At 36.0% G+C, this 13330-nt stretch overlaps 1 protein-coding gene across 4 annotated transcripts; it reads left to right on the forward strand.

Annotated features, from left to right (window-relative positions):
* The first annotated feature begins 7597 nt into the window (after positions 1-7597).
* LOC113691027 (calcium/calmodulin-regulated receptor-like kinase 1) lies at positions 7598-13022 on the forward strand. Of its 4 annotated transcripts, XM_027209196.2 has the most exons (10): positions 7598-7966; positions 8075-8204; positions 8461-8524; positions 8842-9206; positions 9510-9663; positions 10505-10631; positions 11370-11455; positions 11580-11651; positions 11821-12024; positions 12383-13022. In XM_027209196.2, the coding sequence occupies exons 4-10, from the start codon at positions 8893-8895 to the stop codon at positions 12716-12718; spliced, it is 1293 nt and encodes a 430-aa protein (XP_027064997.1). In that variant the 5' UTR covers positions 7598-7966; positions 8075-8204; positions 8461-8524; positions 8842-8892; the 3' UTR covers positions 12719-13022. The 4 variants fall into 4 exon arrangements, with proteins under 4 accessions (XP_027064997.1, XP_027064998.1, XP_027064999.1 ...); XM_027209197.2 differs by lacking the exon at positions 8461-8524; XM_027209198.2 differs by lacking the exon at positions 8075-8204.
* The last annotated feature ends 308 nt before the right edge of the window (positions 13023-13330 follow it).

Raw genomic sequence — 13330 nt, forward strand, 5'->3', positions numbered from 1 at the left:
TCAAAACTTAGGGGAGGCCATGGCCTCCCTCTGCCCCCTTAGCTCCATCATTGCCTGTGAGCGTATTTGGCATATGAAACAATAGTTTCATAGCTCTTGCTTCGCTTAAGGCCTTGTATATGTTGCCTCTCTTTCAATCGTACCCAAAAAAAAAATTCAGACTCTATTTCGGAGTTTCATTAAAATCATTTTACCTTTGTCATGATATGATCAGTGACTACTAAAAGTAGAAGTCATCTTTCTTGAATAATATTCCACTGACGCATGCAGGATATATGCTAGTACAAAGTAAGTAATGTGGGATGAGCTTTAATCTCATCTAGAAAGCAAGTCTCAAAATCTTATCCTAAGAAAGGCCTCAAATCGGATGAACGTTGACAGCACTGAAAAGTGAAAAAATGCATTTATATACAGACCAAGTAACGTATTGGACCTGTTAAAGACCATGACCAAATTATTCTCTCGTGTTTCTTTTTTTTTTTTTTTTTTTTTTAAAAAAACCGATTTTAAGGGAAGGGCCCCAATTCGGTTAATGAAAACTGAACCATCATCGAATCAAATGAGTGCATTATGCATCTGTATGAATTTAGAATAGAGGTGTCAAAATGGGTGATTTGGATTGGATAAAATGGGTAATGGGTATAAGTAAATCAATCAATTTATACCCCGTTCAATTAGATGAATATAAATGGGTAAGTCAAAAAAATGAATTGAATAACCTAATTATCCATTTATAACCCATTTATTTAAACTTTTTGTAAATTCATTTTTGCAAACTATGTTGTCAATTTATACCATCCTTTGTATCCATAATTAGTTTTAAATATTTATTTATAATGTTCAATAAGCCTAATTATCAATTTTTCTCATCCGTACTCTATGTCGCAAAATTTTATAGTACTATTTAATAATTAAACAATAAGAATATAAAAATTTGAACTAAATGGTATAAAAGTTAACATAAAAACTTAATCCAAAAATTTTGAACCTCTAGCATTTTTTCGTATGTAAATTAAAAATTTTATTTTGAAAAAAATAAGAAAAGAGGCTAAAACTTGGCATAAATTGGTAATACTGAAAAATGAGCAAGTTAACAAACTAAGAGAAAATAAAATGATAAGATAATACCAAATAATAATAATAATAATGAAACAAAAGTAATTAACATCATGACAAAATGAAAATTTTGAAAAAAAAAATGGATGGGGGAAGAGAGGGGGTTTGTGGGAAGACAATTCTAAATAGGTTAATTGAATTTGACGGGTAATTCAATACTATCCATTTAATAAATATGTATTATTGGGTAATCCATTTATATCTATATGTAAAAATTTAAGATACACATATCCATCTATTTATGGATGGATATAGGTAAATTTTTAGTTAAATGATTTTGTTTGACAGTTATAATTTAAACCACTTAAATACAGTAACAAGCAATTGGTGGCCACCCCCACCAAACCTTAAAAATAATGGTGGTGGCCAAGTGCAGCCCTTGAGCCGTTGGTTAAATTATTCTCTCGTGTTTCTGCTTTTCTACCGTCTTAGATTCACCCGCATAACACGTTACTCACTGCATAAATAAAGACAAAACGCTTCAAGTAATGTAATAATAGGCGTTCTACTGCTGCTGCTACTATTTAATTACGAGTCGGCATGAGAAACAACAAACAAAGACGAGGCAGTCAAGTGGCAAATGGAAAATTGTATTCGGTTGATATGATAAAAATCATGAATGACTCATCCTTTGTGGCTTTCTGGTCAAATCCAAGGAAATCAAGAAAAGAAAGCACATGGGAAATACCGAGTCAGAAATTTGTGTTCCCATCTCATTCCTCGCGAACAAACGCTTACGCACACGATGACGAGGGTATCAGGTCAAACATTTTTTTTTTTTTTTTTTTGGGATTGTTTGTTGGTTTTTTTCTTATTTGGTTGGTTGTACTTGTAGCTGTGGGGGAGGACTAAGGAAGGATGATTTCAATAATATATTTCACTCTCTTTGGATGGTCTACTGCTTCGACTTTGCTGATTGCTCCTGCGCATGACGTAAAACATCAAATAATATATATATTTTTTTAAAAAAAAAAAAAAAAATCCATATCCAAACACAGTCATTTCTAGAATAATCCTTAAGCTACGAATTGTAGTGGTATAGATTTGTAGCTTGCAACAATTTATCATGCTACCAACACCTCTATAACATTTACTACTAACTTTTTAGGTTTTCTCATGCTTGATTAAATTTGGCAAAAATTAGAAAAAAAAAAAAAACACTAGTTGTTTGAGGAATTCTATGATACTCCAGCAGGCAGTCAAGTACAAAGTTAAAGCTGCTGAAAGGGTTGAGGAATGAGAAATATCAGAGGAAAGTCAACTAGAATTAGGAGGCGGATGTGGACTCGAACACGCGTGAGTGATCAGCCCAATTGTGCTTCTAGTTGTATTGTGCATTTGAATGTCCACACGCCACAGACACTGTCGTAAGCCGTACATAATTAACCTAGAATGAATCCAAGCCATGCTGCTGCTTTCATTCTTTCTTCAGGGAACACATCTGAAATTCCAGTTTTCCGGCGAAACGTTGTAAGATCTTTGGCCCACTACACAGAGAGAGGAGAGATTACGAATGAAATCGAATGCCAAAATCTTCTTTGCTCAATTATTAAAGTTGCCAGATCGGCTGCAAATTTCACATCATTCGTGTGCTACAACGATAGACCTTTTAGGCAGAGTTTTTAGTAAGTCGATGGTTAATACAAACAAACATTTATTACATGTGCAAAAATGGAGGACGGAGACGGAGACGGAAACCTCATCACTCTCAGCCCAAGACAACCTTTATACGTTTTAGGATACACTTGGAACTTCTTTAGTGACTGTTCGACGACTTGGGCCAACAGTTCAGGAGAAAACTGATGGGATGAGACTAGCCATTTGGAGTGAAGGTTCCGTAGCTCTGCTTGGGCTTGGGTATATTGGACCGGGCCATTGCTTTGACTGCTCAACTCAACATTGGCGGCAATTGTGAACAGACCACGATGTCCCATGCGGCCCGGTGGGGGCTGCATTAAGAAGCATTGACAACAACTGCACATGGATATAGTACCTTTCCATTGTTAATGTGTGATCCTTTTGGGGCTTTTTGCATGCATTTTGGTACTGAAATAAAATTACTCGCAACATCCTACAACTTTTTGTTACTCGCAAGAGCATTGAGTTCGATGTAAACTTTTCTTCTTCTTTTTTTTTCACTTTTTAAAATTTCAACTTTAACCTCAAAATCAACTTCATTATACCTTTGACATCTGATCGAGTGCGTCTGTATCACTAGTAGTACTCAATAGCGCCACTCTTTTAGCATATTTCCCTCAAAGATCCAATGGGACCTTATTTTGGTGGTCACAGTTGAAAACCCAAGATTTAGGTATTTTGGAGCTCAAGTATATCATTAAATGTGAGCTTTTTTTTTTTTTTTTCCGCTTTATGCCAGTTAATTTGTAATGATGTTGAATTGGTTATTCCGACTATTTGTGGATTAGTTTGGTTGTGATTTATTTGTATCATTCCCACTGTTATATCCAAAAATCACTGTGCCAGGGCAATTTTCGTGGAATTTGGTAATTTCGAAGATAAAAGAATAATGAATGCAAAACTTCTAGTATAAAGAATACCTAAATTTCACCTTCAGCTGTTTGTGTTCCTGATAATCCGCCAATTCATCAAGTAGAACAAGGACTACTTTCCAACTTAATGTAATAAATAGTACTTAGCATATTTTGTGATGTTTCATCAAATGTTGGGCGGCGTGTGCTCCTCTATCAACTAACCAAGATATGATCACTTTATTTAGACAAAAGGTTGAACCCGCCCCCCAACCCCCCCCCCCCCCCGGGGGGTTGCATTTGAATGATCTCCACGAGGCTACGACTTCAAGAAACGCCGTCGGAGCACTCCATCCTTTTATCAGTGTACGGTTTACCCGTGGCCCGAATTGAAAATATTGAATGCGGCGGCTGAACTCGTGAATTTCTCAATGCTCATATTATTCTACGTAATTTGGTTGGTACCCTCCTCTTGAAACAGCCTGTTCCAATCCCGTCGAAACATCCTGCTGCGTGCCGGCGCCCCCACATTGACATTTCTTTTTTTCTTTTTTTTTTTTATCAATAATACATAAAAATGTCCGAATCAATTCTTATGAGGTCGGACTAATTCCCTGCGACTCGAAAGAGGAGGCCACTCCACACCGAGCGAGCACGTTAACAACAATTGACATTTCATTTCCCCTGCGTGCCGGCGCCCCACTCCACATTGACATTTCACTTCAACAATTTACCAGTCTAAAATTACTAGGCTGACCTCTGTTTATGGTCAATTAATTGAAATGATTGCGTAATTGATTGCCCAAAAGAAGACAAGAAAAAAAATAAATAAATAACTTTTAGCCTCCCATACAGACTTTATATTTGAAAGAGAGAAAAAAAAAAAAGAAAAAGGAATCTCTTGCAGGTCTACCTGGTTAAGATGGTAGTATAATATTGCGACTGCCGCCCCTCACGTCCTTAGACGTTCCCACTAAGTTTTTGTTGGTCTTGTGTGGTAGAATCACAGAACATGATTGAAAACGTATTATACTCCGGGATCATAAAAGAGTATTCACGCCCAACCCTTTTCTTCTTTTTCTGTTTTTTTTTTTTGGTTAAATATAAATCTGGGACGAGGGAAAAGGATATATAGTACTGTATTAAATCATCCCATATTTATTTCTAGTAATTATAGGACTACTAATGCGGTCACTAAAAACCTGCTTCCCATGTTCATTGTTTTCTACAATGAACTTCAAATCTTGATAAATCTAATCTCTTTTGGATTAATCATTCCTACAGTGACAGTAGTGTATACACTGTCAGTATTAATGAATGATAATTATGTAAAATTTGAATCTAAACTCTCACTTGTGCACACGTATCATAAATTCAACGATGGTGACAGTATATACACTGTTAATATGTACAAGACTTCCTCATTTCTTTTTGGTACTTTGTTGGTTAAAGTACCATTCAGACTTAAAAATCAAGAGAAAATTCCAAGTCATCGACGGTCTCTTTTCGATATCAAAGAACCAAGGAAAGCCATAATCCGGCTGGTCAACGCAATTAAGTACACAACCTTTTGTACAAGTACAAACACATCGTGATGATGGATTTACAAGTTATTAATTCCCAGTATAATTGCGTAGTAGGTTAACTATAGTTCTCATAGTCAACTTGAAGTTATGACAATCTGGAATGAGAAACATACATAATGACGCATATAGAGAATTAATCGCGGGTTTGGAGTGAAGTAATTAAACCATAAAATAATTAGGAACTCACATCTTCAACGTGTCACCGTTGTGGATGAATCATCACATTCGAGATTCAACAGAGGGTCCAACGTGGAGGGACTTCAACTGCAGTCACCTTTGATTTCTTGTTGATTTTAAGTGTCCTACTTTGAAATACGATGTACTACTAAGGGGAGGAAGCTATGTTGGATTAGGTTTGAAATTGACTGCTTCCATCTCCCCTTCTTCCCACCTTACACTATCGACTTCTGTTGCATTTGCTTTGCTGTCGGTATTAAATTAAGTGCTCAGATTGCAGGTGTGAATTGTGAAATCAAACCTAACACCAATTTTGTGTGATGATTCTTGAAGCAAAACGGAGAAGGTACTGTTGTAATATCCAGTCACAGTAATCGGACGCGTCACCTACATCTCTCTGTTTCTGCATTCAATAACGTAGCTGCGCGTAGAATTATTTTTGAGTCAAATTTCCTCTTGATCTTCTTAGAATTGTAGAGAAAGATAAGCGAGAAAAGTTGACGGTTAGTGTGTAAATTCTTATTTTATTATATGAAACTCGTGAATTCTCCAAAAAAATAATATAGCTGTGCATTAATTTCGTCTCAGTCCTAATGCGGTACGGTAGCCATCCATCCTTCCTTCCTTGTCCTCCCTAATTCTTTGAATTGAATTGTTCATTTGTAGTAGGAAAAGTTTATTCCAATCCAAGCAAAAAAAAAAAAAAGAAAAAAAAAAGAGGTCCATTTGCTCAACAAAAGTGAACTTTACGCTTCCACGCTACTGTCCCTTTCAATACGTCTTTCCTGTTTCAAGACACCTCCTTCCCCTTCCATTGTCACAATCTGTCCGATATTCCCTTTCGTTTCTTATAAAAACTTTCATGTTTGTACTCCAATCTTTGATCACTTGGGGATAATTACACGCTCCATCTAATGTTCGATTTGACTCCTTTTGCACTTGCAATTGAATTTCATTTCTCGATGACTTGCCTTAGTTGTCTACACTACACATCATCAATGTTTTTTTTTTAAAAAAAAAATTTATTTATCATACTACAGTTTGTTTGGCCGAGCGAATTCGGGTCTCTGTGAACAATTGCACACAAATGCCCATGTAACAAGTTAGTCAGATGAGTGACATGAAAACTTCACCAATCTCTGATCATGCCAAGTCTTAAAGACTTTTACTTGGACTTACAAAGCATCTATTATATCTGTTAAGGGAAAACCTCATGTATCCCGATTTATGATTTTTGGGATAATTATTGGTACCAAGAAAAAGTTTAGTGTTGTTATAACGAGTAAGAATAAGTAATATTTGGTCCATGTTGAATTGGACGCGGTAGATCACCTCAATCTCTCACCCCATTTAACAAAAAATTTATCCGCTTAAACAGCGGGTTCAAAGTCTTGTTTGGATTGCAAATTTTCTCCAAAAATTTTTACCTTTTTTTATTTCACGAACATATTTTTTAGTTACCTTTTCTTTTTTTAACCTCACACGTATTATATCGCTGCTGCTACTGTACATTTTACTATAAAAATTTCAAAAAATAGCAGGCTACAAAAGACTTTAAGCATTCAAGTTCATAGGTTTTTACGTATTTTTCAATTGCACGATTCTGTAAAGATCAATGACAAATCTAAGAAATTAAAGCCTAGACAATTCCAATTAAAAATGATCATCAGCGGTGAAATCTGGGTCAACTTGATTCAGTCAACGACTTATGTGCACTGAATTTGAGCTAGAATTACAATTTCATGAAATTATAAAATATCAACTCGCACATGCTTTCACATAATTGAGAGTTAATTCTGCACAAACTAGCCCGACTCTTCAATGACCTATAAGCTTGGTCAAATAATCAAATACAGCTAATTTGACTACAAAATCAATTACTTGGAGGCTTTTTTTTTTTTTTTTAAAGCAGTAATAATCATCAAAGTCATACGAATGAGAAAGAATTCTCCTTTATCAAGATAAAACAAAAAAAAAAAAAGTATTCTCAATTGTCTGCTAATTTGGTCAGACCAAAATTATCACAAGTTACGCGCGTTTTCTTCTCAAACGTAAACGTGGCGACAAACCGGGAATTTAAAAATTCCCAAATACACACGCATCTGGTATGCGAAAAAACCCCCCCAAGTTTCAATTTATTCCTTTCTGATTTCTCCCACTTAGAAAAAAAAAAAATACTACTACTAGACTGTGTGGGTTTCCCAAATTAATCCTCAGAATACCAAGGAGCAGTAAAAGTCATCCTACGTGAGCAGTATTTTTCAGCGTTCTCCAAAAGCTGGTAGTGGCCAACCTAAACAGATCAAACTCCTCTCTTTCCTCTCTCTCTCTCTCTCTCGCTTTCGATCTCTCTTAAAACTCCGCAAAGATTCCTTTCTCCTTCCCTCAACTTTCACATTTTCTCATCCAGTTTTCGATCTTCTTTCAACCCTTTTCGTCCTTTTCCTTTCTCTCTTTTTTTTTTTTACCAGAAACAAAATCCAAAGAGAAAATCAAATATTTGGAGTGGTGGGTGGTTGGAGAAGTTGTTTAACATAGCAAGTACTAATTAGTAACTGCTGCAACTTTCATTGCTGATAATCGCCAACTGGAGAAAAGGTATAATAATTACGTCAAATGTGCCGTTGCAGTCTTATTCTTTTGAAAACGTAATAGCATGAAATCTACGGCAAAAAAGGCAGTTTTTAATTTCTTGCTTTTGTGCAGCTGTAATTTTGATCTGCACTTATTTTTAAGGGGCTGGGTGGGGAAGGAACGAGTGGGAAGAATGTTTGGGATGGTGAGAACCGATGTCTTGTTTCAGGACAAGGAGCAAGGACCTTAACCCCTGGGCCATGTTTGAATCTCAACTTAGTTTGCTTGATCGATGCATTTCTATTTTTTCCGTAATTTCTTTTCTGGGTGCTTATAAATTTATGGGAAAAGAAAATGGGAAGCATTTTATTTATGTATGCTCTGCTATATGTTTAATGAAGTTTTTTTTTTTCCAAACAAAATTTGTGTGGGTATTTTTTTTTTGCTAGATGTTTGTTTTTCTGGGTTCTGGATTTAATTTTCACTCTCTCTAAATCCCATGTAATGCAATGATGTAGGATTTGGAAAGTTGACCAAATCTTCATACTGTAGTCTGCTTTTGCTGCTTTGCATTTCCCTCCTGTAAGTCGTCGTTTTAGTTGTTGAATTAGACTTTTCCTTCTCCAGTATTGTACTATTTACAGCCTGACTACATACATTAAACACATATAAAAGCATTCCACCCTATTTTAGTGGAATGGCTTGCCTTTTGTTTTTCTTTTGTCAATATCAATTTTTTCTGTTTTTTTTTTTATAAAATCACTCTAGATATAAGAATCAACTGTTTATGGACTTTTTGATAACATCTCTGATTTAGGTGAACTCTCTCTGGGGTCTTCAGAATCATTTTCAAAGCTGATTAGTATTTGGATTTTTATTAGTTTATTTTATTTTAACAGGTGGGCCGATGGAAAAAATCTTAGGTAGGATATATTAGAACGAGCAAAGAGATGAAAGCCGAGTCGTCTGGGTTAATCATTGGGATTTCGATAGGGGTGGTGATTGGAGTGCTTTTGGCTATAGGTGGATTTTTCTGCTTTTTGTACCACAGGAAACGATCACAGATAGGTAATAGCAGTTCTAGAAGGGCAGCAACGATCCCAATTCGTCAAAATGGTATTGATTCTTGCACAGCATTATCAGATTCATCGGTTGGTACAGAGTCTCCAAAGACTAGTATAAATAATGGCATTTCCTTCTGGCTTGGAGGACTCAAGAAGGCTAATATCATTTCTGCATCTGGTATTCTGGAGTACTCTTACAAGTACGTGATTTTTAGATAAAAGTTCAGAGTGTTTCATCGTATGCTTGGTGACTTCTGTTTAGATATTGGGAATTTTTTTAATGCAGGCAGAAGTAACACTTAACTATAATAACTGACTTTAAAGTTCATGGAGTTGTGCCAAAGAATCAAAACCACATCTAAGTTATTATCAACTCTCTTAAAATTCTAATTTGGCAGAGGGCTCCAAAGTATGTGCTAGAAGTTGTATATATTTATGTCAGTGTAGTGCTTTACACTTCAGCACGCAGCTTCTTAGTCTTGTTTTTCTTGATGTACAATCAGGGATCTCCAGAAAGCAACTGTCAATTTTACAACGTTAATTGGACAAGGGGCGTTTGGTCCTGTTTATAAAGCTCAGATGTTAACTGGTGAGACTGTTGCTGTTAAGGTACTCGCAACTGATTCTAAGCAAGGCGAGAAAGAATTCCATGCTGAGGTATTATTGATTGCAACCTAAATTGCTGGCTGAAGCCACTATAACCATTTACTTGTTTCTATATGCATACCTTATGTGTGCTCCCATGCAGTTGAGACCTGTCATGAGCAAGTCATCAGGCAGCTTTGAATTGTGAAAATTTTAAACTAGTGAGGCTGATATTGAAACCAGTTGGCTAAAATGTTAGTAACAAAAGTAATTAAAACGTGATTGGTTGCTTTTAGGAAAGTAATTAGTTCTTGAACCTGTTACTTGAATGGGAAAAAATTTGCTGAAAGATTTTAAAAAAAATTATAAGTTGATTGATAAAAAGATTTAGTAAGGCATAACTGATACGAATATGTCTAAGGTGAAAATTAATAAATTGATTGAACGTTACTATAAGCGAGGAAGTGAAAAAGGAAGGCAATTAATTATTACCTTAAAAAAGCAAAAAGACATAAATATTGAAGAAGTCCCCATGGCTGAAAGATAAATAGTCCACTTTGCAAAATGTAGATATATCCAACTCAGCAACCTACCATATATTAATGAGTTGAAATTGCGTGCGATTTTTCTATTAAGCATTCTTTCTCCTTTTCCTATTTGTATCTGTTTCTGGAGCAAAATAGGTTTGTTTTTTCTTGTACATATAATCATTAAGTTGGGTATCACCATTGGGATCTGTTAAATAGACCGAGCTTCTGAAGTTTGTAATATTTATTGCGACTGTGTGATGAAAAAGGCATCTTGCATCCCAGAGCAAATTTCTAGTTCTTCCTGACGTATATGGAGTTGATCAACTCCTTTGCTCTGTTTTCCATGTATCTAAATGTTAATTCTACTACATCTTCATTGTCAGGTTATGTTACTTGGAAGGTTACATCACAGGAATCTTGTAAATTTGGTTGGCTATTGTGCAGAAAAGGGCCAGCGTATGCTTATCTATGTATACATGAGTAGAGGCTGTTTGGCCTCTCATTTGTACAGTAAGTTTCTAATTCTAGATATGCCTAAAATAGCTCATTAGATTTGTGGAAATACGTATAACAGGATAAAGCAGGAATATGAACCTCTGATCCCAACGAGCCAAAAGTTTTCCTACACTATATATTCTTCTCCCACGTAAATGGATGGCCTTATGATTAAGTGAGCGATATATAGATGCATCATTTCTACATAAGTGGGGAAACTATGTGTCTATGTAGTTTATCATCCTTAATCACAAGCCATCTTGAGCTATTCCATTATCCAGCAGTTAAAAGCACTTTATGCTCAATGAAACACTGAAATTACAAATTTAGTGCACAATTTTGGATTGTAACATAGAACACGGCTCAAATTTCTGCCCATGAAGGAGGAAAGTTTATGATCTTTAGGTAGGGAATGCATTTGTCAAAAGACTGACATGACAGCTTTTCTTGCTATATGCAGCCTGTTTAGTTAGAATTTCAATATTAAAGCTCTAAACCTAGAGAAATTGCCAATCTTGTGGTTATGAAACTTATTTTAGATTAGAGCAGGCAAGTGAAACTTTATTAAGTAAAAAAGCCACCAAATCCCTCTCAGTTGTATTTCTGGACAAGCAGCATATAACTTTTAGCTTGTTATCAAGTCCTTAAAGTTAAACGAGCTATCTTTTGCAAATTAGAGAAACCAATTTCCGGTTAATCTTATTATATTAGTCATCAAAGGATTGCATGAATGCTTACTATTTTGTTGTGCAGGTGAAGAGCTTGAACCTTTGAGCTGGGAGTTGAGGGTTCAAATTGCGCTGGATGTTGCAAGGGGCTTGGAGTATCTACATGATGGGGTGAGCTGTTATTTTGTTGCATTTGATTCTTTGCCATAGTTATACTTAGCAAAATCCTTTTTATGCTGATGCATTTGTGGAGGTTATGGATTTCCTTTCTGGGTTATTGACATATTATTTGCAGGCAGTTCCTCCTGTGATACACCGTGACATTAAATCTTCCAATATTCTGTTGGATGAGTCCATGAGGGCAAGGGTACGTATTTCTAATTTTCTTGATTCTATGGTTAGCTATCAGCAGCATTTATGTAGCTTCGCTTTTTGTATCGTCATTTTCTTGCATTGTTCAGCAGGAGTTGGAACATTCTTGTTCTTGCACGTCGCTGTTGGGGCTTATATTAACTACGGATGTGCTGTTTTAACAGGTGGCTGATTTTGGGCTTTCAAGGGAAGAAATGGTCAGCAAGCACGTGTCAAATATTCGGGGAACTTTTGGATATCTTGACCCTGAATATATATCAACAAGGGCCTTTACTAAGAAAAGCGATGTTTATAGTTATGGCGTGCTGCTATTTGAACTTGTTGCAGGAAGAAATCCGCTTCAAGGACTAATGGAATATGTGGAACTAGTAAGTTGTTTCTGCCTTTCTTTTAGCATATGAAACACAATCTAATCAAAGCAAAAGGGAGCAAATATATGAAGTGCTAATTGTAGACATAAGTAGCTTCTAGAGGAACTGGATGAATTGCTTATGACCAAATTGTCTTGTTCCTGAAGATATTAATCGTCCATTGTGATTGATGCAATAGTGCAGAATACTGGACACTATGGCTTTGCCATATTAACGATGCTCTATTATCCTCTATACAAGCACAATTCTCATTATCCATACATCTGCTCTACCATGCTCGGTAGATGTAACTTCAATTTAGCTCCCTTCCTGCATAAACTTCCTTTTTCTGAAAAAGTGAACCTATTGGTAATAGGCGGCTATGAATACTGAAGGAAATGTTGGTTGGGAAGAAATTGTTGATTCTCGTCTTGATGGGAAATATGATTTGCAAGAGCTGAATGACGTGGCAACTCTGGGATTCAAATGTGTAAATCGCGCTCCTAAAAAACGGCCCTCCATGAGGGACATTGTACAGGTACTGTCACGGGTTATCAAGTTGAGAAATCAGAGGAAGCATCACAAGAAATCTTTGTCTGCTACAGCAGATGAGGTTACAATCAACATTGATCAATCAACCCATCGAAGTCCTATGTCTGGACATCGGCGCATGGAATCTGTGGAGAGCACCGCTGACTCCTGTGAAGTGTAGCCGACACCTTTTTATGGTGGTTTTTTTTTCCCGTTTGTTTTGACCTGTAAAGTATGTGTTTGATAGATAGGAATGGACGAGTCCTCTCTTGACTTGTGATTTCACTGTAACATAACAGCCCCATCTTTCGCTTCTTCCTTCCCCCAAATTTTTGTACATCTGTGTAGAAGATTGAACAAAAAGAAAAAGAAGGAAAAAGTTAGGCATGCATTTAACTTTCTTAGACAGTTGTGATGGAAATGGAGAGCACTTGGAGCAATTTTCCCATTGGGAGGGAATTTGGTCTCCTTTCATGTTTCTTTAATTGCTGTATTGGTTTTAGTCCTCTCTTCCCACTGTTTTCTGTCTCTTATGGATAGTTGCTGTGTTCGAGAAGGGAGTAAACCTCGGTTGAGCGTGCACAGTTATCCACCAAACAAGCAAACAAGAAAAATTTCTCTTGTACTAGTAGTCTAGGCCTACTTCTTTTGTTATAGTAGTACATATTAAGAAGGGCAAGTTATGTTTAATGCAATTTTTTTTTGGTTTAATACTCACCTCATGTACCCTTCTATTAATATTTAGTTTTAGAATTGTATTGATAACTCCTATTAAAATAATTGAATTAGTAGA

The sequence above is a fragment of the Coffea arabica genome, chromosome 5c (assembly GCF_036785885.1).
Source record: "Coffea arabica cultivar ET-39 chromosome 5c, Coffea Arabica ET-39 HiFi, whole genome shotgun sequence".
Taxonomy (NCBI): domain Eukaryota; kingdom Viridiplantae; phylum Streptophyta; class Magnoliopsida; order Gentianales; family Rubiaceae; genus Coffea; species Coffea arabica.